Here is a 22,576-nt window from a genome sequence, read left to right on the forward strand (position 1 = left end):
TAAAACAGCATAATGAAATTTTATTCTGAAAATATGGCAAGAGTCTAAGGCACTTCAAACATTTAAATACACATGACTAAAGTGAATGTGACAAGGTAATAGCATTCCATAAATATGCAGCGAGAACTACACTCAATTCCACTCAAGGGAATATATAGCTGGTACCTCTAATTTTATTCTCCAATAAACATGTATGGAGCTTATGGACTGACACAGTTAATAAAAATATGGTAACAGGACATGTAATTCTTCATGTAGTTTTTAATTATTAAGGAATATAAAATGTTGAAAATACTGTGCGAGTTAATTTTATAGATACTATTATCTTTAATATAAAAAGTTATAATTATCCCCAATAAGCAACAACTTTCATGAACTTCAGACCTGACAAAGGGTCTGCTCTCTATTCCTAACCCATCCACCCACCAGCTCAAGCTCCGCGGAGCTGCCTATATAAGCAACTGCAACTTCTGAATTTCAAAATAATTAAAAACATCAAAATCATGTTGGAATGAAATTTATGAAAAAGGTTACTGTGGTAAAGTCTAGGCATAGCAAGTATAAATATGTTTTAGAATGATTAAAAATAAGCGACTGGGACCCTTCCACGGATAGCTTTAAAGTTCTTAAACTGTACATGACATGGTAAAAGACAATATACAGCAAAGAAAAACAATATTTATGCCAATGTGTGGAAAGATGAGTAAGTGAGCAAAAGAATAGTTCTGGCTAACGGTCTCAGCCGACTACCACCTAACTAAACGCTTGCTTCAGGTTTACAGTTTTCTATCTTTAGCACTAGGTCTCTGCTTTCACTTTGCTGGTGAGTTCAGGCACAAGACAATTACATTCAGTATCTGTCTCAGTAAAACAGTAACAATTAGCAGCTTAAAGATGGCATTAAGATTTTTACAGATATTCATGCATTACTACTCAAACGCGGTTCTGTGGGTAGGACCGGGAGATGTCTTTCTGCTAAGCCTAGGAGTGCCCTAGAAAAGAGGAGAGGAAAGAACAATTAATTGAAGGGAAATTAATATAACTAGCTGAATGAGAACACAGCAGGCACCAGCAGTCTGTTCAGCCCCTTCCCTTTAACTGCACAGACAAATCTTTTTTTTTTTTTCCCCCTCCCTTTTGGGAAGAGTACCAGCTATCATACAGCCTACTACCTGATAGTACATGCTGTTTATACAGTGAAATATTTAGCAGCAGTTTATCGGAAGAGTGAGTCAGGGCTTAGCGAGCAGGTGGATATTTGACCGAGCACCTAGGACAGTTGTTAACTCCAGAACGGACTTTGTTGCGGTGACTTGGTCGGTAATCAGCATGACAATGATGCTCCAGCACCTCTGCACCCTAGCCAGAGTTAGCGAACTAGCCTCACCCCAAGAGAAAAGGGAGGAGGAGGAGGTATCCTTCAGCTAGCCACCAGCCTGTCGCAGTCTGGATTTAAAAATTCACATTTTTCTTACTGGCATAGAAGTTATTCTGTGGATAAACGTGAAATTTCATGTGCTACACTGCTCAGTAAAGAGCAGAACGGAGTAGCTGAGAGACTCGTTTCTGCACAAAGTGGTAGCCCACAGAGCGGTCAGTAGCGAGTTTGGCTGAAGTGCCTTCGATCCAGATACAGCGAGGGGTTTTTCATTTATTTACATTTTTCTATTATGTTCAGGAACAGCAAGTTAAAAGATAACCTGGGTTCAAAATACATAGGAGGTTGTGTACTAACCGGTGACTGGGTTTTGGAAAAGTTGACATGGGCATAGAGCAGAACTGCTATGTCCTTATGTCCAGCTTCCAGGGCTATTGAAAGTGCTGTGCTGCCATCCTGGGAAAAGGAAGGAAGAAATAAGAGAATTAGTGTTAGTGTGCTTTAGCTGATCCCTGTAAAGCTCCATCAGCTCACAGAGAGGGGAAGTTACTGAAGTGAAGGCCCTCCTGCTCAGACAGATGGGTTAATTTAGAGTCCTGTTTAATTTCTTCTGTTATAATTAAGTGACAACAAGCCTTGTGCTGCTGTTTTATGAGGCAGTCCAATTGTCAGAGGCCTCATAATTTCTCCCAACGAGGAGACTAGATTACTGCTGAGCAAGAATGAGCATGCCATTATCACAGTAACGTTACATGTAATGCTGTGTAAGACCAGTGATTTCAGAAGATTGGTCTGTCTGAGAGAAACCGCAATGCCAGCGAGGAGCGGAAGAAGAGGTAAGGGAGGTATAAATGTTAATCAGCTATGATAATTGTTTTGTTACAACTCCCATTAACGTTAAGAGCAATTGCATTTCTAATTCCTAATGCTCCTTGACAGGAGCCTAGCTACTAATAAATGGACTTTCCTGTTCAGATAGTGTCACCTCGGTGTCTCAGGAGATACTATTTCTTTCAAGAATCATGACTGTTGAGCCTGTTAGATGTGCTCTTAGCCTAATTTATCGACCCACTGGTTTTCCTTTAGACCATGCTTGATATCATTAACGTTTGTGACAGATGCTTTCTGGGTCTCTGTCCCCTCACCTTAGGGGGCAAGAGAAGGCCAGGAAGAGGTGGAAGTCAGAAAATCTGGGCTGTGAGCTTCCGAGCTGTCAGCAAAGCTCATCAGTAAGACACTGCCACTTCCCCTGACTCTTTCTTCCTTGCTCGCTTCTGCTCCCAAAAACTGATGCATCATGTGGCGACAGCACCCTGCTCTCCCATGGCTTTTAACTCACAAGGCACGAAGCTACAGCCTCAGCACAAACACCCCAGCGGCTTGCTGGCCCACTGCCTGCCTTTCTGGCCCTTGCACACAGAAGTTTCCACAATAACGCCAGTATTTGAAATGACCTCACAGGAGCTGCTGCCTCCTGTGTTGGCTCTCTGAGAGGAGCACGTTTTCCAGCCCCTGCTGTAACACTGCTATTAGAAAGGTCAGTACCAGTTTAGAGAAGCTGTAAGCCTTGTGTCCCGCATGGGACACGAGGAACAGCATCCAAGTGGAAAGTCTTCTCATGAGACTATGGGGAGCAATTATAAATAAATCTAACGGTGCTGAGCAGACAGGGAGGTAGAACAGCTGGCCACCTCAGTACGGTATGATGCACTACAAATATTACACAGTCAACACCGGGAAAAGCAGAAAGTTCGTAGGAGAGAGAGGCTGAGTCATTATCAGAGTGGCATAAATTGGTGGGAGGAAGCCCAGCGTCAGCCAGCAGTCAAGCTGCCTGGAGAGGCACCGCAGGGAAGAGCTCAGCGAATGCTAAAGACCTCAAAATCTCCCAGCACGGGCAGACCCGCTACAAATGAGTAAGAGGCAGACAGGCTGTGCTTGGATAACAGTAACAAACTACCTGCAGGAATAGTTAAGTGACATGTCTCCCGTAAAGATTTCACCTGTTGACTTGATGATTAATAGTGCTACTGTGCTATAAGATAATAGCACCCAGGCTGCAGTAACCTAGGTTGCCCTAAAAAGGATTTGTTAACACTAAAGTCTTCTTACATTTTTCCCTCTGAGGCCGGCTATTATACACTGCTTGCACTGGGAGACAATAAAACCACTAGCAGCTGAAGCAGGCAAATACACAGAAATGATTTCTCCACCTTTCTACAACAGTTTCAACAAATAACCACTCACCACCCTCCTAAATTCAAAATCTAGGCTCCAAAATCTAGGCTCCATTTCAGTGCTAAATGAGTGATAGCAATAGGATGAACTGAAACATATGCAAGAAATGATGTTGTTAGCAAGAACACAATAATACTCAGCTAAGACGACAGCTATGTCAACATTTTAAATCTTGAACACTCCACCGATCAAACCCGGCCTGCTTACAGTGCAGGCTGCAATGATCTCTGCAAACCAAGAAATGTGCAAGTGTCTCACTTGGCACTGAGGTCACAGCTTGCATCTGTTCATCGTCGGGACAGTGTCGCTTAATGACTGAGAAACCTAACCAGCATTCTCAAAAGTCATGGTGTAACTACTGAGTGAACATCTCATGAAGAAGTGTTTGGAATTGATATTGGCTGTGAACATAGAAAAGCAACAGAGCAAGTCCATTAAGTCACCAGATAGGGTCATAATGGAGAATTAGGAAACCCCTGGGCAATGGGGAAGGGATGGAAGAAGGAAAGACATTTTATCATGAGCCAACAAATGATTTCTCTCTTCTGGTCACTGCATACCTAAAGCGAAGCACAAAAAATTACTGCTTGGAAGGCTTGTTAGAAAAGCAAAGATAGAAAGCAAATAATCACAGCGCTTCCTACAACTAAACGGAGGATTCATGCATCTGGGACTATGAGTCAGAGATTCACGTAAGTAGATTTCTGCAGCTCTTCACTGAATCAAAAAACTAAATCAGAAAAACATTCAGAAGTGGAGAAGCTGTCTGATGAAGCAACATCTGGAAAGGCAACTCACATTGTCCTCCAGGGTGCCATTACACCCAGGCTGAGCCAGCAGAAGTTTCACTATTTCTACATGTCCGTGTTCGCTAGCACACATCAGAGCCGTAGAGCCCTCATCGTCCTGGATATTGACGTCTGCACCACAGGCCAGCAAAGCTTTAACCATGTCTATCCGCCCATGACTCACAGCCAGCATCAGAGCAGTCTGACCAGCCTGCATAAAAAGAAGAGAAAAAACCCAAATCACCACACAGGCCATCAATGACAAAGCATGCACACTTTTTTTTTTGGCATCGTGCTTTTTCTCGGGGGGTGGGGAAGATTATTTTCTATAGGACTGTCAAGTCTCTGCTTGCCACTACTGAAATACCTTTTACACATAATATAGTCTACACTAATACAGATATTTATTAAATTGGAGCTATTTCTAGACAGCTAGAGGTACTCAGAAGAAACTAAATGCTACAGACTTTGTAAATGCCTCCCAAAATTCAGTAATGGCTTTTGCACATAATACTCAATCTTCATTTTGCTTTTTCAAAGGCATCCACACCTGAGGCTCAGCTGCTCTTCCTGGGCTCCGTTTTCTATCCAGCAATCAAAAGCATACACAGGAACACCAAGAGACCATGGAGAGTCTCAGTAAAGGAGTGAAAGGGCTACACCAACGGAGCAGCAAAGGGAAGAGGGTCTGAGAGGTAAAAAGCCAAGCGAGTTGGAGCAGTGCTCTGCAAACCGCTGGACTGACCTGGCTGGCTTTAGCATTCACATCCCCACAGCTGAAGAGCTCTTCCACTATCCTCATGTCCTTCTCCGCCTCCACAGCTGCAAGCGCAGCAAGCATGATGGGGGTATAGCCGGCCTTGTTCTGGTGATTTACGTTACAGACATCTGCAGAGGGATGAGATAATTTCTTTGGAAAGCAGGAACCCAAAAAGCAGCAATTGTGCTAATGAACTGAATAAACTGTTAGCGGAGCAGCCTATAAAAAAAGGGCAGCAATTGGTCTGATAATGGAAGCAATTCAAGGGAGAGTGGAGAAGAAAAAAAATAAACAGGGGTGCTCTTGAGCTAGGGACAGAAAAGGATTCTCTTCTGTTATGTGTGCAAAACAAGGGAGGACACAAAAACATTTTATGTGACATCATTTAGGCATCATTTTTTTAATTTTAAAAGCAAGTGGTCTGAAATTTGACCAGACCATCAGACAGAAAAGTATCTTTGTGTCCAAATCCTAGAAATAAGATCAGGAGGGCCTTTTTGCTCCTCTCCTGAGGAATCTACTTTGCAAAAGAAAAAAGGGTCCGCAACATGGCCAAAAAAAGCGTTACTTCTCAGCACAAACATTTTTTTGTAACTGGTGCTATTTTAAAGCTCTGCTAGTGTACTTTGACATGTTTTAGAGCTGTAGAAAAGACCTTCCAATTAAAGACTATTTCCAGCTCTACAGACTATTTGACTCTGAACAAAGGCGCTCCGGGAACAAACACAGTCTAGTCCTCTGACAAAGTGCCAGGAGCTGTCAGAGTTCTCCTTTTCATTCAAGTTTAAACCCACTATTCCTAAAATTCTGCAGAGGTCCAGCAGGGCTTATTAGCTTACCAGCCAGCAGGGCTTTGAATATGCTCATCATATTGGAAAGCAAGGGCACAGACTTACACAAACAATATCTGTAGACTTAGGATTAAATTATACTACAGATATCTTAATAAGCAAAAATATTACAGGAAATTCTTCAGATTTATTGCCAACTTTTTTTTTTTTTTATTCTAAGTGAAAAGAACATTTGTGGAGGCCATACAAATGCCGTAGTAAGCAAATGCACATTATTCCATGCACATTATTCCATTATTCCACCTGTGCTACCTGTAGTTCAGGTAGAGATATCCAAGCTCACTTTCAAAAATCCCTTCTGGGTGGCTCCTATACGGGAGCCGCTGAAGCAGTAAAGAAAACTGCACTCTGCTACCTGCATCACTTCCTGAGTAATTAATAATTGATGAACGTGAAGTCCTTCTTCCCTGACTGCACTACTTCAGCAGAGATGTGTTTCTTGAGGTCACAGTTCAGCTCCTTTTCTATAAGCCTAAGGAAGGGAGAAAAGTTGTTTTGTTTTGTTTTAACTCCTCTCTCTAATTATCCTCTCGGTAGCACCGCATGACGACACAGAAAAGTCTCTGGCCTCGCCACCAAGCACGCTCACGTGCTGTACTCCGGGACCACGAATCTGCCTGCGATGCACATGCAGCATCACCGACTTGACTGTCCATTTAGACACCTTCCGGAGGAAGACTGTCAAAACCTGAAGCAATCTGCCTGTAAGCAAACACTCTCCCCGTGACGGCTAGTCTGCTCCCCATTCACCCGGCACCGGCCGCTGGGCTTTACAGCTCCAACCCCTACACTCATAGCAATACGCCAGCTGCCGTTAACTACAGGAGCAGCTCACGCTACCCCGATACACTCAGGGAAGCCAAAGGACCTCTCGCCCCGGTACTGCGCTCCCTCCCGGCTCTCCTGTGCTCCTGACATTCCCCGCATTCCCCCACCGTGACTCACCGCTCCCAGCCGCTGCGTCCAAACAGGCCCAGGGGTTTCAGACTAGCTTGCCTTCCTGCTGGGGAAGGCTTTGCACGCGCAACAGAGGGGCCGGATTACTGAAGTTTAGACTTGCACCACTAAGATCCTTGCTTATCTGATGTCTCCCTTTGGGATTTATAAACTTTGCGAGGCTCACAAAGCCACTCATTTCACGCGAGCCATGCCGTTGGCCTAGTTCAGCTCCACAACCAAATTCCCGAGGAGCGACAGGTTTCATAACTACTTTAGAGACAGAAACCCAAGCCAGGGAGCAAAACTGTGTTCAGACACGATTACATCTTGCTGAGACCAGCTCCTATTTTTTTAATGACAACCTTCTGTTGACTGCCGACCAGTTTAGCAGCACATGGGGAGCAGATGCTGTGCAGTCTCCCCTCTGCCGCAGCGCTCTCTCCACGTGTGTTGCAAGGGGACTGAAAGAAGGAAACAGCAACAAAAAGCAACTAAATGAGGTATCATCACCTTGTTCATCTAACAGGGAAATGCTCCGTTACGGCAGAACGTCATATTGCTCCAGTTCGTCAAGAGGGCGGTACAGACTTGCAAGGGGGTGGCCAGAAACAGCCGCTATACTGCTCTAGCAAGTTAAGGCTAGATTAGTTTGAGTATTTAACGTTAAGTATTTCTATCTGAATGAATTTTTCCTCACCAGCACTCTGCCCGTGGCAGGGAGACAAGTCGCTGAGCAGCAGCTGCACTGCTTCCAGAGGAAACTGCTAGAGGCAGGAGCTGCTGAAGTTGGACTACAGTCCAGGAATCAAGGGTCCACCTGTCTGTCATAACCACTGGTCCACCAGGTTCGCAATTTACTTGGGGTTTTTTGTAACCACTGCAACAACCATCACTGTCACCTCTAAAGCCAGCACTAGAAACAGGGATTCCAGACTATTCAAGTGAGCCACCATGTAACTGTTAACACTCAAAATAATTTTCTGCTGGAAGAAGCCCAAACTCATCCTCTTGCTCATCAAGAATTCCACCTGTGAGGACTGAAAAAAAAAAACAACAAATGCAAACAGCCAACCTACTTGCATCCAAAAGGAGCTTTACGATTTCGAAGTTAGAATGTGAGACGCTGTAATGCAGAGCTGTGTTTCCATTTCCATCTGCCATATTGATTATATGTCTGAGGACAGCAGGAGAAATCTCTTCAAAAGCAGTTATGTAGTCTCCAACCATTTCAGGAACAGCAGACTTTTGACTTGAGACACGAAACCACTCATGCTGGATGGTATTTAAACAAAACCTCTGCCAAAACCAAGACAGAAAAAATTTACATATGCACATTCTATTTAAAGGATTTTCCATCCCACAAGTCAGCAACGCAGGAGGCCAGGCCTTTTTTAGTCAAATGTGGGCAGAAAGTATTCCACTCACAAACAAAATACAAGATCTGATGCTTCCCCTCTGACTAAATCGCTTTTTAAAACACCAATTGTTTACCTCCTCCCGTTTCACTTCATTTTCAGGAACAGTACATCTCTGATGGAACTAAATTGTAAGATGGGACTACCTCAGAATTAATGGGCATCACATTACGAGTGAACAGAACTAAGGCTTGGAGTAACCATTTCCATAAAATACTTAACCCACTTTATAAATCAGTGATGCACCTACGACTAAGAGCAATGGAAGCACACATTTCTCAGGAAGTAAAACAGTGTGCACGGTTAAGTCAGTTAGGCCCAATCCTGAGGCATGAATTATCAAATCCACAAACAAAAGATAGGAGGACCAGCTGGAGAGCAGTTCTGCAGGTGAAGAGCTGGGCATTACAGAGGACCACAACCTGAACCCGAGCCAACAACACTACACTGTGATGAAAAAGGCAAATACTGTATTGTGGTGAATAAATAGGTTTATAGCTTGCAGGGCATGTGATGCAGTCCCTTCTCTCTGCCTAGCACTTGGCGACTTGGCGACTGCTGGACTACCTTGTCCGGTCCGATCACTGAATGACAAGAAAGATAACAGTCCAAATTGATTCAAAGGTGAGCAGCAAGAATGATTAGAAGTCAAGGAAATCTGTCCTACAGGAAAGATAGGAAGGACCAAAGATGCTTCACTGAAAGAATAATGAGGCAAAGGAACACAGTCACTTTTCACAACGTAAAAGGCTGTTGCAAAGAGAAGAAAGAACCTGTTCCTCACATCCGGGATGGATGGCTACAACAGTGATGGATTTAAGCTGCAACAAGGAGGAGCAGGTTAGACATCCAGGAATAAACTTTCTCATTGGTATGGATTGACTGGGGAGAGTTGGGAGCCTCTTCGGCCAGACAACGCTCCATTGGGAACGACGTAGGTTCAGTGGACCTAGCTGTGAGCCATCTCTGGCAGCTCTGACTTTCTGAGCCCATTACTATAAGCTGGAAGGACCATCGCGCCCTGCTCCTCTTCACAGAAACCCCCACCTGCAAAACGATCAATAAGTTCAAGGGCGATTCTGCAGAGCAGATATTCATCACTTTTTTCTAGGCTCTGGAGAAAATCTGTGGATCTCTACCCGTAGCTCTCAATGAGACCCCTGTCTGGCAAGGGGAGAATATTTTACACACATTTACATCAGTACTCCTGTAATAAAAAAAACTATAGGGTTCAATCCATTTGTGTCAGAGACCACCCATGCTGTGAATGTGCAGAATTGAAACACAGAAGTGGTCTTACGGTTACACAATAAAAATATTTTTTGATTTTAGAAAGTAGTGAGTGTCAAAATGTCACTAAGATATTATTTTTACAGGCACAGTATCACATGCATTAGAAGTAAAGGATACACTTTTTGTCATTCAAGTAGTCTGCAACATGACATCCCAATAGGAGCAGTCTGCAGCTCCTCCTGATGAAAACAACAGCTACAATGGAAAAGGCTAGGACAATTTACACAGATCCCTAATTGTACTAAAGTTTATCCTTTTTGGTCAAGGGTTCCTTCTAAGCAGCGAGATAGAGAACAAGAGCTGATTAGTCTGCAGTTTCCAGCTACAAAGCTCCATTTGTGCTGGTGAACACTTGAAGAAAGTAACATATAAGTTCAAATTACACTTCCAAGGCAGAAATTATCACCCTATTATGCCTTTTTTGACACTTTCTACTCCCACTGGGCCTGAAACATTTGTTGTTTGAATGCCAAAATTACCCCTGAAGGATTGACACATCACTAGAAATTACCTCTCACACTTGTATTAACCAACCTTTCAAAACATTCCCTGGCCCAGAAATGTCAGAATTAGACATACGCAATATTAGCGTCCTTAAAAAGCCGTAGATGCTCCATGCTAGAGGAGCCTGGCACTGGATTATTGCATTTTACATCACAGCAGCACTATCACAATTGCAATTTCGTATCACTAAACAGCGACTGGTATTCATTTCCTTTCAGAATGCCCTCACAAAATAACACGGGCGATTCCTATAGGCAGCAAACACACCACTGTTTCTTGAAAGCTAATACTAGCAATGAATCCTCCTTTGTCTCTTTTGCACTCCATTAAGGATATCAGCACAGCGAGCGAGACAGAAGCAGCATCTATTACTGTGTTCAGAAAGAGGCAGAGCACATTCAGTTTCAGGACAGACTCTGTGCTTTTGTCGCTGAAAGAAACCATCTCCTCACCCCGTGCATTTGCTTAAAGTGAGGCCTCTGTGCCACCTTCAGCTGCGCTAAAACAACACTTAACAAAAACAACAGGGGAACGCACGGACGTGTTGAAACTGCACTTTCACATTACTATTTTTGTATGTGTGTGCCTTGGGACGGCAACACCCCAGCACAAGAAGCACAAGGACGCCCTTCAGAAAAAAGTCTCCCGATTTAAAAAAAAAAAAAAAAAAAAAGATGATATCCTATATCCTATAAAACAAGAAGCTATCCCTCCCTGAAATTTCTCCCTTGCAGTTCAGAGAGAACTCCGCTTCGCGCTGCTTACCACGTCCTTGCTGGCCAAGGCCTTGGGGTCATCGACGTTGCTTCTGAGCAGATGACAAGCAGAGAGCACCTTCTCGCTTAGCTCGTACCTGAGAAAGACAGCGGAAGACACGGCACATACAAATTTGTCTCCTGTCAGGCAGAAACGCTGACCTTTCCAGAAGTAACGTGGGAGCGAATGCTTCTGGGCAGGCCGTAGGCTGCCCACATGCAGAGTCCGTTCTGGCAGCTGCTCCCACCGGGGTCTCCCCGCACGGGGAGCTGCACCGCTGCCGGCTGCACCGCAGACCTGGGCATGGAGCAAAAATATGCTTCCCAGATGGATGTGGGAGGATCGATATTAATAGAGGGCGGGTAAATTCTGCTTCTGTATTTTTAGACTTGCCAACTCTTTTTAGGGGAAATTCTCACCTATTGCTCTTGCCGCAGAATAGGTATTATATTCTCTGTTTTGATTATTCGGTTAAAAGGGGGAAATACCAGTTATTCTTTAGGACAATGGAGCTAATAAGTGGGAAACGGCAAAGGCGGTGGCCCCTTTTTTTTCCCCTTTTTACCTCATTCACCAGAGCCAGCCTTTCCCATCTCACTTTGTAAGTTTTTACTCAGTTGCTCCAGACCACCTCCGCTTTCCCACCTCCACTCCTGTCTCCTTCCCACCACAAATTTCAAAACTCGGGGAAGACGTAAAAGTAGGAACAGACACAGCCCATGCTACATGACCTGCCGGGCTACAGCAGTCTCCCCTTAGACACTGCCAGAGACAGTAATAGCAATTTCCCAGGAGAATTTTTCAGAAGAGTTTAGAGATTGACACACTCCTGTGAAGGCAGGCGTTTCAGCCTTTCAGGGTTATGTCCCAGCTTTTGGTGGCTCCAGGGAAATAAGATGTTCCTCCTAGCTAATCGTGCAGATCCGTTTGGCTCCACGCTGCTGTGCACCTGTATCTTGTCCCTGGAGATCACACTCAAGGCAGCCCCGCTGGCTGAGCACACATTTCTCATGTGCACGTCACTACCTACACAGTCCTCCTACCCTTCTTCACCGTTATCTCTTTCTACATTAAATATATGTTAGATAGCTACTTTGAGCATTTTAAAACTCATAGCTCCTATGAATAGCTCTTAATTATGTATTTCTGCATCGCTGTTACTTAGCAGTCGATAACTACGTATGTTTTGTTGCTAAGCTGCATCTCCAGTGAAACCTGACATACTAGTGTTTTCTTTACTCTTTTACTATTATTATTCTACCTGCATAATTTTCCAAGCTTGCACACTTTTAAACATTTAGCCACCTCTCTAGCTATAAAATACTAGATACTTCACTGTGGTCTATACTTTTACTTTCTTTTGTCCATTCACTAATCAAGAATCAGTAAAAACACTCCAGGCCGATGCTTTCCATGTGCCAAAAACATATTCCTTGCCCGTCAAATGCTATCTTAGGTAGCTCATTACCCAGTAATTTGAAAAGTAACCTAGCCATGAAACACCGAACGAGTGTGATGGCAGCTTTACTGCATGCGGTCTCAAGGCTGGACTACCTCCATGCTGCTACCCTCCATCGTCTCACCAAGGGTGGTCAGCTAAGGCCAAGACAATGCCGAAGGGGAAAATGCAAGATGCGTTGCGAGCAAGCTGTTGACCTCGTGGGCACGGTTCAAGACTTCGCTTCTTCACCCAAACTTCTACAGACTATGTCGCTAATAAGGCATTGTCTGCTTCTAAAGGAGCGCCGCTTGTTATCAGGGACAACCGCGACCGGCAAGAATCAACCCGGGTCTCGGTGTAAGTGGATCGTTTAGCGCTGCTGGGGTCAGTTGTTGGGAAGCATCGCCTCTGCCACGTTCCCATCGCTCACAAAGAATCGTTTTGCCAAAAAGCCTTCTCTGGTTACCACAGACTGCCATATACGGTTACATTTTTAATACGCGCAGACAGACAGCAGATTTGGGAAAGTATCAGATGTACGCGCTGGAATCCCAGCTGGCCAAGCACAGTGTTTTCATAAAAGCTTCCTGAGGAACAGTTAAAATATGCTCTCCTGATAAGACCTGCTCGGGCAAAGTGCAAATCACAGTTTATAAAAGCAGGGCTTTGCGCGCTCAGTCGCTGCCAAGGGAATTGCTGTGGGCAAGCAGCAATTTGGGTTTGCGGCTCCTCAGCGAGCGCTGAAGCAACCCGCTGCGCGAGGCACAGACGAGAGCGCGCTCATCGCCGTTAGACGCGTGCGTTAAGGAGAGGGATCGCGCCGTACCTCTCCCGGATCTCCACCTCCTCGGCCTCGCACTCGGGCAAGGGGCCGTCCCCGGCGTGGACCTGGGGGGCACCGAGCCCGGGCGGCCCCTGCTCCTCGCCCGGCGCCCCGGCGCGGGGGTACTCGCCGCCTTCGCACTCCTCCTCCGAGTCCGACGAGGAGCTCTCCTCGGAGCTGGACTCGTCGCTCGACGTGGTCTCGTACCTAGGGCGAGAGTAGGGGGCGGGCAGAGGCAGCGGCTCGCTCCGCAGCGGCGTTGGCGCACCCCCCTACCAGCTGCAAGATGCTTTGTGCACGCTTATTCCTTCCTTTCCCACTCCAAGGACTTAAAAGCGCTTGGCAATTCCTCATTAACCACCAAGGCAGTTCAAAGGTAAAGAGGTCTGGGGGTTATTTCAAATACAGCTGAGGAGTGTTGGCCCAAAGCAGTCAAATAACTTTCCAAAAGCTTTTAACAGTGGATGGTGGTTGCAAAAGGCACTCCGGAAAATACCTACGCGCACTGCCACATAACGTGCCACTAATCCAAAAGCTTCATTTTTGACAACGCCTTAAAAGAACAGCAGAAACACACAGTGTTTTCGCCCCTTGCCGTTTTTAACTGGAGTGCAGAGAAAACGCCGGGAACCCGTTTCTTATCATAGTGCGTTTTAATCTGAAAGGAGCAAAACTCCTTCTTCAAATTTGAAAGACTGCTTGCTAAAGTGTCACGGTCGATCAAGGTCTCTCAATAAATCCCTTCATTCTGATTTTGTGTGCATTAAACACACCCTGTACAACGGAAGAAGTAAGAAAGAAGCTTATTTTCACAAAGGTCTTACACTCCATCAGGTAGTGCCTGGGGATAGACCCAAAACGTTCCTCTGCTCAGAGTAAATTTGTGTTGTTGCCTTACAAGGCAGGTAAAAGGAGAGGAGCCAAGAAACCTATCTATAAGAGCCACAATTTAAAAAAAACATTTGCCAGCAATGACCCAGAACTTTTTTTGAGATTTTAGGTGAAAAATAAGTGATTTGGACAATCATGAAGCTGTTTCTAATGATTTACCATAACTCCCAAACCTTAATAGCTAAAGTATCTAGACTATTCTTCTAACATACAACAGTGATATACAAGTGATAACAGTTCCCCACTGCAAGTAATCACATTCTTAACTCATATGTATGAGATCAATAATTTCAGTATTTAGACTATATATTGCACATGGCATTTTTAATAAAGACAAATTAATTCGAGGAATAGGTTAGCAGAGCTGTACGAAAATGATTTGAGGAAAGCATCTGGACGTTCTCTGTAACATTCCCCAAATGTCAAGTCATGTTTTAGAAGAGGACTCGCAAGAAGAACTGTTTTCAGCATTTAGATGTTTTTTGGATTTCTCCAGCACAAACCCAGAGAAGTTAAATCTTAGGCAACGCCATCTCTTACTGTATTGTCCTAATAGTACAATGCTGCTTATGTAGACTGCCAAAGACGTATTAAAGTTTCCACTTACTAATACAACCGCCTGAGAAGCATTCTTATGGCTTTTTGTTTGTTTCATTTTCTTGCGTCAAATTTGGCAGGGACCTGTTACGCAAGTACTTAAGACTCGATTCCAGGTTTGACTTACGGCTGTCTGCTTAAGACATACAAGGTTGACAGAAGATGAAGGTGGGCCTTTAGATGGTTAATTCTTCCCCCCTACCCTTCAACTCGACAGGCGAGTCTCAGCCTGAAGTAGAGGCAACAGCAATGCACAGACTCCCAGGTTTTTCCTTCCTTTCCCAGAGAGAAAGTACTACAGTCACTTGATGAGACAGACTTTTCCTTTTTAGAAAAGGCCACCTACCCGCCATTTAGGCCGACAAACTGCAGGTTCTTCTTCGCGTTGTTCAAATCCTTTTTTCCATCCCTTTTCTTCATGATAGATTTCAGTGTATTTTCATTATTAGTACATACTGTTGGTAAGAGTGACAAAGCACAAATATCAGTACAAATTTGTAGCCAACTCTGCTTCAGGCAGTTCTTCAAAACAAACAGATTTCTATTTAATTCATCAACTGAAGCTGGGGTTCAATAATAAATGAATAATCTTCTAACTTTTTATCTTTTTAATCCTCAAATAATAACCTTTTTATGCACACAGACATGGTGTTACACGAACACTAGAAATACAAAAGACCACTTCCAGAAACAACTCTAAAAATAGGAAACTAACATAGCCTAACTTTCCCGTTCCCCAGCATACTGAAAATCTTTAAGACGCTTCAGAAAACTTTAGGAAATGACACTTTTTTTTGCTTTGCTGTCCTTGAGGAATTTCTAATACTGAAACTAATTAATTTGGTCCATCAAGACAATCCTGATTCTTGAGGTTAAACAGCAGCAGTTTATTGTCAAAACGAAATCAGCATATTTAACAATAACCTATCCAACAGGGTGAGGAGGTTCAATCAAGGCAGGGTTTTTTTAGCTTTACTATTCACTGAAATAACTTTTAAACTAATCTTTGAGCATGAAACAGGAAAACAAATAGTCATAAAACAAACCTCACACTTTAACAAAAACTGCTACTTTATTAACCATATTTCTCTCAGAAGATTTTGCTTATGAAGGCATTAAACAGCATTTCACTGATACCCTACCATCTGCCATTTAAAAATTAACCACTGGCTGGGCAGAAAGGGACTCACGGTGCCTTTTTCCATAAGTAAATCTTCTGCACTTATTTTGCCTTCACATTTTTGAGAATTTTCACAACTTGCTTTAAGCACGCTTCTTATTCAAACGCCATCAGCACGGAAAAAGGTTTATCTAATCCAGTTATTACCATAGAGGCCAGAGGCAAGCTGGTCATCTGTCAGATTAATTGGAGCTAGGGTTTTGTCCTGAGAAGAGTAGGATTTCCTTCCCCGAACTGCTTCTACCAGAGGTATCTTCCTCTCCTCCTGAACCGGCCCAATGTCCTGCTCCAATTTCAGCGCTCGCAAGTTTGAAGGCAGATGGGTGTTTGCAAGCTGGCCGTGAGGGACGAAATCCAAAGTAGCACCTGCCAAAGAAGAGGGTAGGCATTACTGAATACTCAGGAGTCAGGAACATTGTGTTCAACAGGAAAACTATTAAAATAATACTAATACTTAAAAAAAAAAAAAAGAAAAGGCACTTGCACTTTATACTGCTCTGTTCTGAGGATCCAGTAGAAAAAGGGTGTGATCACTTTCAGAAACTAAAAAAATAAGTCATGAGTTTTTCTTTCCATGAAAACACACAATACGAGGAAAAATTATAGAGATACGGGCTTTAAAAGGGGTGAAAGGAATATCCCTTCCTTTTCCTTTTCTTTCAGTAGCTGCACTATCAGATTACAATTTGTGTCACCCTGATTAAGGGCAGACTCACTTAGCTGCTCCTCACCGAGGTGCCTGAAAAGCATCCAGGGATTCTACAGCACCAGCTTCTTCCGGAAAAAGAGTTTTTGGTTTTGTTTTTTTTATAAAAGAAGTGGCATTTTCCTTGAAAGCAGGAACTTTTCAGGAAACTTTTTTTGCCAGCATTCCACTAATTTAGAAAGTTACATACTTTGCTTAGTTATTCAGCTCAGATAAAACTTCCCATACATTGAATTTCTTTCTAGCGTTTTTTTTTGGCAGGATGCTGCTGAGCTAGTAGTTATATTTAAATCAAATTCCAAACGTTCGCGTTATACCTTTTTTCCTAATTTGCTGGCATCCCTTTATTTTTTTTCCCCCTCCGTGTGTTTAAAGAGCAGTACTAATTACACACAGATATTTATAGATACCCCAGGAGTTTCTCCAGCTGTGCTATTATGGCCACTCTAAAAAGCTGCACAAACAGCACACAATTTTGTTTGTGGAACACAGTTTGCTTTTTTATACATACATCCTTCCTTAGGCAATCTTGCTGGCATTTCAAGGAAAAAGATGGGTTTTAATTTATTTAAAACTCATTTTTAAAAAATCACCACTTTGTTTCAAAACTTGCTTCAATCACTTGCTTCGATGACTGACCACATCAAGAATTAAGCCACAGCACCCTCATTCAAAAAGGAGAGTGGTGCTGTACAGGATGCTAACATACTGCAGTCACGTAAATTCCCAACTGCTCACTTAAAAAAAAAAAAATAAATAGAGCTGACATCATCAGCGCTCTTGCTAGACTGCCCTCCCCTCTCTTGCTTCACCCCGACTTTTTTCCTATGCTTTTTTTCCTTTGACAGGACGTAACACAGCCAATTTTTCCAGAAGTTATCACTGCCCAGCTTCCTCCTCTTTGCCCCCGCTCCCACCCACGTCCGGCCGCTCTTGCCACCAGCATCCATTTCTAAGGCACCTTCTCCAGTGGCTGGACCTACTGCACGTCCCCGCTATTGCTTATAGCTTCTCCAAGCCGCAACTGAGCTCTGATCGCATCTCCACCGACAGCAGCCGCCTCTTTGAAGCGCTAGGTGAAGGCAAAACCACCCCATTGCCCCACAGGCTGGAAACAACCCCTCTAGAAACAAATGTCCTGCACCTTTGGGCTGAACCGGCCGGCCGTGAAAACCCAAAGCACACCACGTGCTGAAGCCCGGTCTCTGCTTCCCCTGCCCACCTTCATTTATAGCAGCGATTGACTTAGGTCACGACGCTTCCTGGCCGCAGATGTTTGGTGACGCTTAACATCGCCCCTCATCAGCTCATCATGGAAAAGAGAGCTGCCAAAGCATGGAGCACCGAGCCAAAAAGAGCCCTTTCTAAACTCCCTTTAGCTGAAAAATAAGAAAACCACCTTTCCCTCTACTTGTTTGGAGCAGCAACAGTTATAATTAAAGACTACCAAATGCAATTACTGCTTCCAATTGTAACTCTCTGCGGCTGTGTCAGCTGGTTTTTGCCAGACAGACTATAAATGCAATGCTGCTCTGTGCAGAGGGAACGGCAGGCCCTCAACGTACCAGCACAGCTTGCCAACGGCTTCGCAATACCCCAGGTCGGTGAAGAGTCGTGCAAAGGCAGCGGCTCACGGGAGAGAGCTGGGGCTCAGCGCGCTACAATATGCACCAAAGCGCATTACACCTAGCAAAAGTATCATCGGGGGAAAAGAATAAAAAAAAAAAAAGAAGAAAAGAAAAAAGGCTAGCATGAGGCTTTCCACCTTGCCTTCATTTTTTCCTCTAATGCCAGCCACAAGGTAACGCTGCTTTGAGCAGAGCCTGAAGCCAGCGCTGCACCTCCCTCAAACTTCTCGCTTCTCCTGCCTTGGGACTGAGCTGGGCAAGGGAGGGAGCCGAAGGGTAGGGCAGAGACAAGGGGGAAAGGACAGTAAGCAGACCTTTCTTTCCTGGGTCATAGTCTCTCTCCTAGCTAAACCTGCCACCAATGCAGCAAAAACTCGGTAGGTTCCCCCAGGACCCACTTCTGGTTCATGCCTCACTGGCTAAGAAACATCACACCATGTTTGGGGTGTTATCTGGGGCACGCATGGCTTCAAAGGAGCAAGAAAGAGTCCTGCTTAGCCTCCAAGATCTGACAGAAGAGCATGATGTGAAGGTTTGAGGACAAGCACACAAAAAATAACTGTGCATTAGATAAACTGGCCAGTATATCCATTCTCCTAACGAGCTGTTAATGTCTGCTACTCATAAGGCTGAAGGAAAAACAGCTATGGGCCCAACAGAGCATTAAGGCTGCAAGCCATTATTTAGCATTTAACATCAACTTTCTGGCCTTCCTCTTTGCAAGACAGCCTGTAACAGGTTATGAAGATGCTTGGAGAGCAGCAACCTGGTGTAACTCACATGGGAAAGCGGATTAAATAAGCAGCTGTGCTACGCAGCTCCACTGTCAATAGTGATTTAAGGGTTTTAATCAACTGCTGGCCAAATCACAAAGTTGAATTAACCAAGCTCCCTCTTCCTCCAAAAGGCTATAGTGTTTCTGCCGATGCAGGTCACGCTGCAAGCTTCTCCAGTGCGGAAATGAAACCCTCACTAAAGACTACCGCTATCCTACACAGACCTCAAAACAGACTGTTCATCTCACCTCACAAAGATCTCAAGTATGCCCACGTGCACCCTGTCTCTGAGGAGCTCAGCGAAGCAGCAAAGCCAAATACTTGCTGTCCGTTATCTTCTCCAAAAACTGCTTAAGGAAACGGAGCAGCTCAAGAGTGAATCACTTGCGCAGACCCATGCACCAGATCTAGGTCCACAATGCTTACCTTAGATCAGCCAACCGATTCACTGCCTGGCCAACCCTTGTCTCCAGACACAGCCATTCAGGCACACTGACCACACTGACTTTTGTTTGATTATTGTTGCGAGTAAATAGCTCCAAGTTGACATAAGATCCTAAACAGAAGTGTAATGTAGTTAACCACAGCAAGTAGCTGCCAGGGATTTCCAAAAATATTTTGTTATGTAGCTCAATCTTGAAAAAGTTCATCAGTAGCTTAGAAGTATGATAAAACAGAACGAGAAACTCGGGCTTAAACTGATCAGATACTCGCAGGCAAAAAGCTACGCTCATCAATTTTGGTGGGAAAGCAGTGTCTAAAGTATCTGTAGAAATTAATCCCAGTGATTTGAGGGAAGAGATGCAGCTGTCTCTAATTTTTCAGGTGGAACTTCTAAATCACCTGTGCTCCTTTTGAAAAATCTCATCAGAGTCACTTTTAAACCAAAGTGACTGCAAAAGTACTGTACACCAGCATCAGATTACCACATGCCCTATCTGATAACAAATGAATCTGTCCGTATTGTTAACATGCTATTTCCCTTCCTGGCTACAGACCTTCCCTCCTATTTATGACAGTGTAAGCATGAAGACATGTTATTAGCAAGTTCAGAGAACTGACTGGGTAAATTTTAAACAGTATTTTTTTTTCCTGGGCCTGTGCTGAACTTGTGATAATGTAAGTCTAACTTTTTCCTTGTGATAATGTAAGTCTAACTTTTTCCTGCTCTTGAAAAATCTCATTTTGTCTGAAGGAAACAAACCTACGTCATACTTATAAAAATCACTTGGCTTGATAGTGCTTTTGTACCACCAGAAATCAAGAGAAGTGCAAACGAAGCCAGGGGAATTAAGTACCACGAGGATGAGGACCTGGCTCTCTGTCTGGAATATCACAGGCTTTTATCTAAAAAAAGGGCACCAGCCTGCTGCCTATGCAGTAGCTGCATGCAGATTTTATTTTTAACCTGTTGATCAGTGCAAGCATTTATTTGTATAATAAGCTGACAAAGGCCCATGATAGAATTTATACATTCTCTATTACAGATTGTGCATACATGTTGTCTGGAGCATACACGGTAAGGAATTTCTTCTCTTACATATTTTACATACATGAATTTGTCACAATAGCACTCAGCTCATGACACCTGAGTAACACTCAGTCTTCGGTAGTGGTGTTAAATCTTACTAAGCTGCTTTCTCCTTAAGAAGTTATTTTGATATTTTTGTATTATCTTTTTTAATACACTTTGCATCTGGTCTACACATCAGAACTCTTCATGAAACAAACCCATTCTACTACAGCAAATAAAAAGGCAGGGATGAGCAAACATGTTACGTTTAAACATTCAAAGACTGATACTAATCCATCCACCACAGAAAAGTATTATCTTCAGTAGACTAACAGTTATTTCCCTTTAAGAGGTACTTATTGAGCCATTCAGGGCTAAAAATCAGTGAATTTAAAATCTCCGAACTGAAAAAAAAAAAAAAAATTGTCACATGCAACCAATTTATATGATTAAATGATAGGAGCCAAATTCACCTGGGGCCCAAGCACAGGTAAATGTTGTAACTACCATTCAGCTCCAGGAAAACTACTCCCTTTAATAGGATGGCTAGAGCAAGACTGAACACAAAAATGACATTTCTGTGAAGCAACTAATCACTTCATTTATGAAATACTCTCTTTTCTAGCAAAACTGTGTGTGAAGCTATGTGAGGCCATCCTTAATTCAGCTGATAAGTGGCAGATCAAGGCATCTCATGATGCCAGGGACAGCAGGAAAGGTCATCTCGCAGCTTTTCTTTTTTAACTCATTTATGAGAAGTTGATCTTCTCAGCTGATGCTTTATCATAGCTGAAATAAACCAGCACTTCCTTGGAAAAATGGGAACCTCCTCATACTAAGAATTTACAGATGTGCTCCCTGAACACAGAAATTTAACTCTGAATAAAGCTCTACGCCCAAACATCATGTCCTGTGCCCCTGTGTGGGGAAGGAACTCGGTGGGGAAGTTTTTGATACCAAAACTACTCTAATATTAGACACACTTAATAGGTTGCAGAGCGTAAGGCAGTTGCAGATTGAAAAGAAAAAAAATGACTGAAACGATAGCAAAGTATACCCTTTACTAACTGAAAAAGAAATGAGGAGATAGATCTGAACGCTTGCATGTAGTGCTGCTGTACAATGAAAGCAGGACATATTGTAATAGTAACACTGACAGTAGTAATCAGCTTGGGTTAACATATGACCAGGGCAAGTATGTCAAACCTCTTGAAAAAGGTCTATGGAGAGGGACCTGCATAAGACCAGCCAAGCACTTATCTTTATAGAAGAATTACTGACCAGATCTCTGCTTCTCCTCCGATGGCCATTTAAAATGGAACAAAATCCATTTAACCCCCCAGCTCTTACTATAGTTGTCTCTACTGTTTTCAGATAACATGGGGACTTTACAGCACTTTAGGTACTGCAGTGACTGCTGGTCACAACAGCAAGTCAGTAGAGACCACCTTTCACATGAATAAAGCTCAGAAGAGGTGCTGCATTATTTGAAATGCCAGTCAGCCACACGTGAAGAAACAAATACTCATCTGGTACAGAGGTGGGATCATCTGCATGACTGTTTTGCACTGATGCACCATCCAGAAGACAATGAAAAACACTTCACGCTATCTCATTCACCCTCTCCCAGCAGAGAGAAGTATGGATCCTGCTCATTTCACCAGCGGGCACATTTCTACAGAAACTTAACTTGGAGATTAGGAAATGCTGTCCAAAAGCTGCAGAGCTGAAGTTGAGGGCTCAGTTCAATTCCCCAGCCATAGATGTCTAGTGCCATGCGCAGCAGCCTGCAGCTTTGTTTGCTCCACCGACATGCCAGCGCCTCCAAGGACACCAGGATCCTTCAGCACAGGAAAGCCCTTTGTCCTCAACTTCACTAGCGTAACCCATGCTACCTGGACAAGAGCTACCAACCCACCAAGCTACACCATCTTTGAGAGAAACGGCTACAAACTTTGCAAACAGAACTGTGGTAAAGAGAAAACAGCTTTCTCTAAAGAGAAAACAGCTTTCTCTAATTCCTTGCTATTGTTGCATTATCTATGATGCCAAGGAAAGATACAGCTATGGCAACAATAGAGCTGTAATGCCAACAATAT

At 43.7% G+C, this 22,576-nt stretch overlaps 1 protein-coding gene across 16 annotated transcripts in view; it reads right to left on the bottom strand.

Annotated features, from left to right (window-relative positions):
• Positions 1–22,576, bottom strand: part of KANK1 (KN motif and ankyrin repeat domains 1) — a 129,917-nt gene continuing 107,341 nt past the window's right edge. For all 16 annotated transcript variants that reach the window (XM_068927714.1, XM_068927720.1, XM_068927719.1 and 13 more), the window contains 9 exons: positions 16,002–16,220; positions 15,021–15,129; positions 13,190–13,393; positions 10,932–11,019; positions 8,031–8,250; positions 5,150–5,292; positions 4,415–4,615; positions 1,736–1,834; positions 1–992 (listed from right to left, as the gene is read on the bottom strand). In XM_068927714.1, coding sequence (XP_068783815.1) covers positions 930–992; positions 1,736–1,834; positions 4,415–4,615; positions 5,150–5,292; positions 8,031–8,250; positions 10,932–11,019; positions 13,190–13,393; positions 15,021–15,129; positions 16,002–16,220 — 1,346 coding nt within the window. In that variant the 3' untranslated portion in view covers positions 1–929. The remainder of the gene's footprint in view (positions 993–1,735; positions 1,835–4,414; positions 4,616–5,149; positions 5,293–8,030; positions 8,251–10,931; positions 11,020–13,189; positions 13,394–15,020; positions 15,130–16,001; positions 16,221–22,576) is intronic.

Source organism: Struthio camelus, chromosome Z (assembly GCF_040807025.1).
Source record: "Struthio camelus isolate bStrCam1 chromosome Z, bStrCam1.hap1, whole genome shotgun sequence".
In the NCBI taxonomy this organism is placed as follows: Eukaryota; Metazoa; Chordata; class Aves; order Struthioniformes; family Struthionidae; genus Struthio; species Struthio camelus.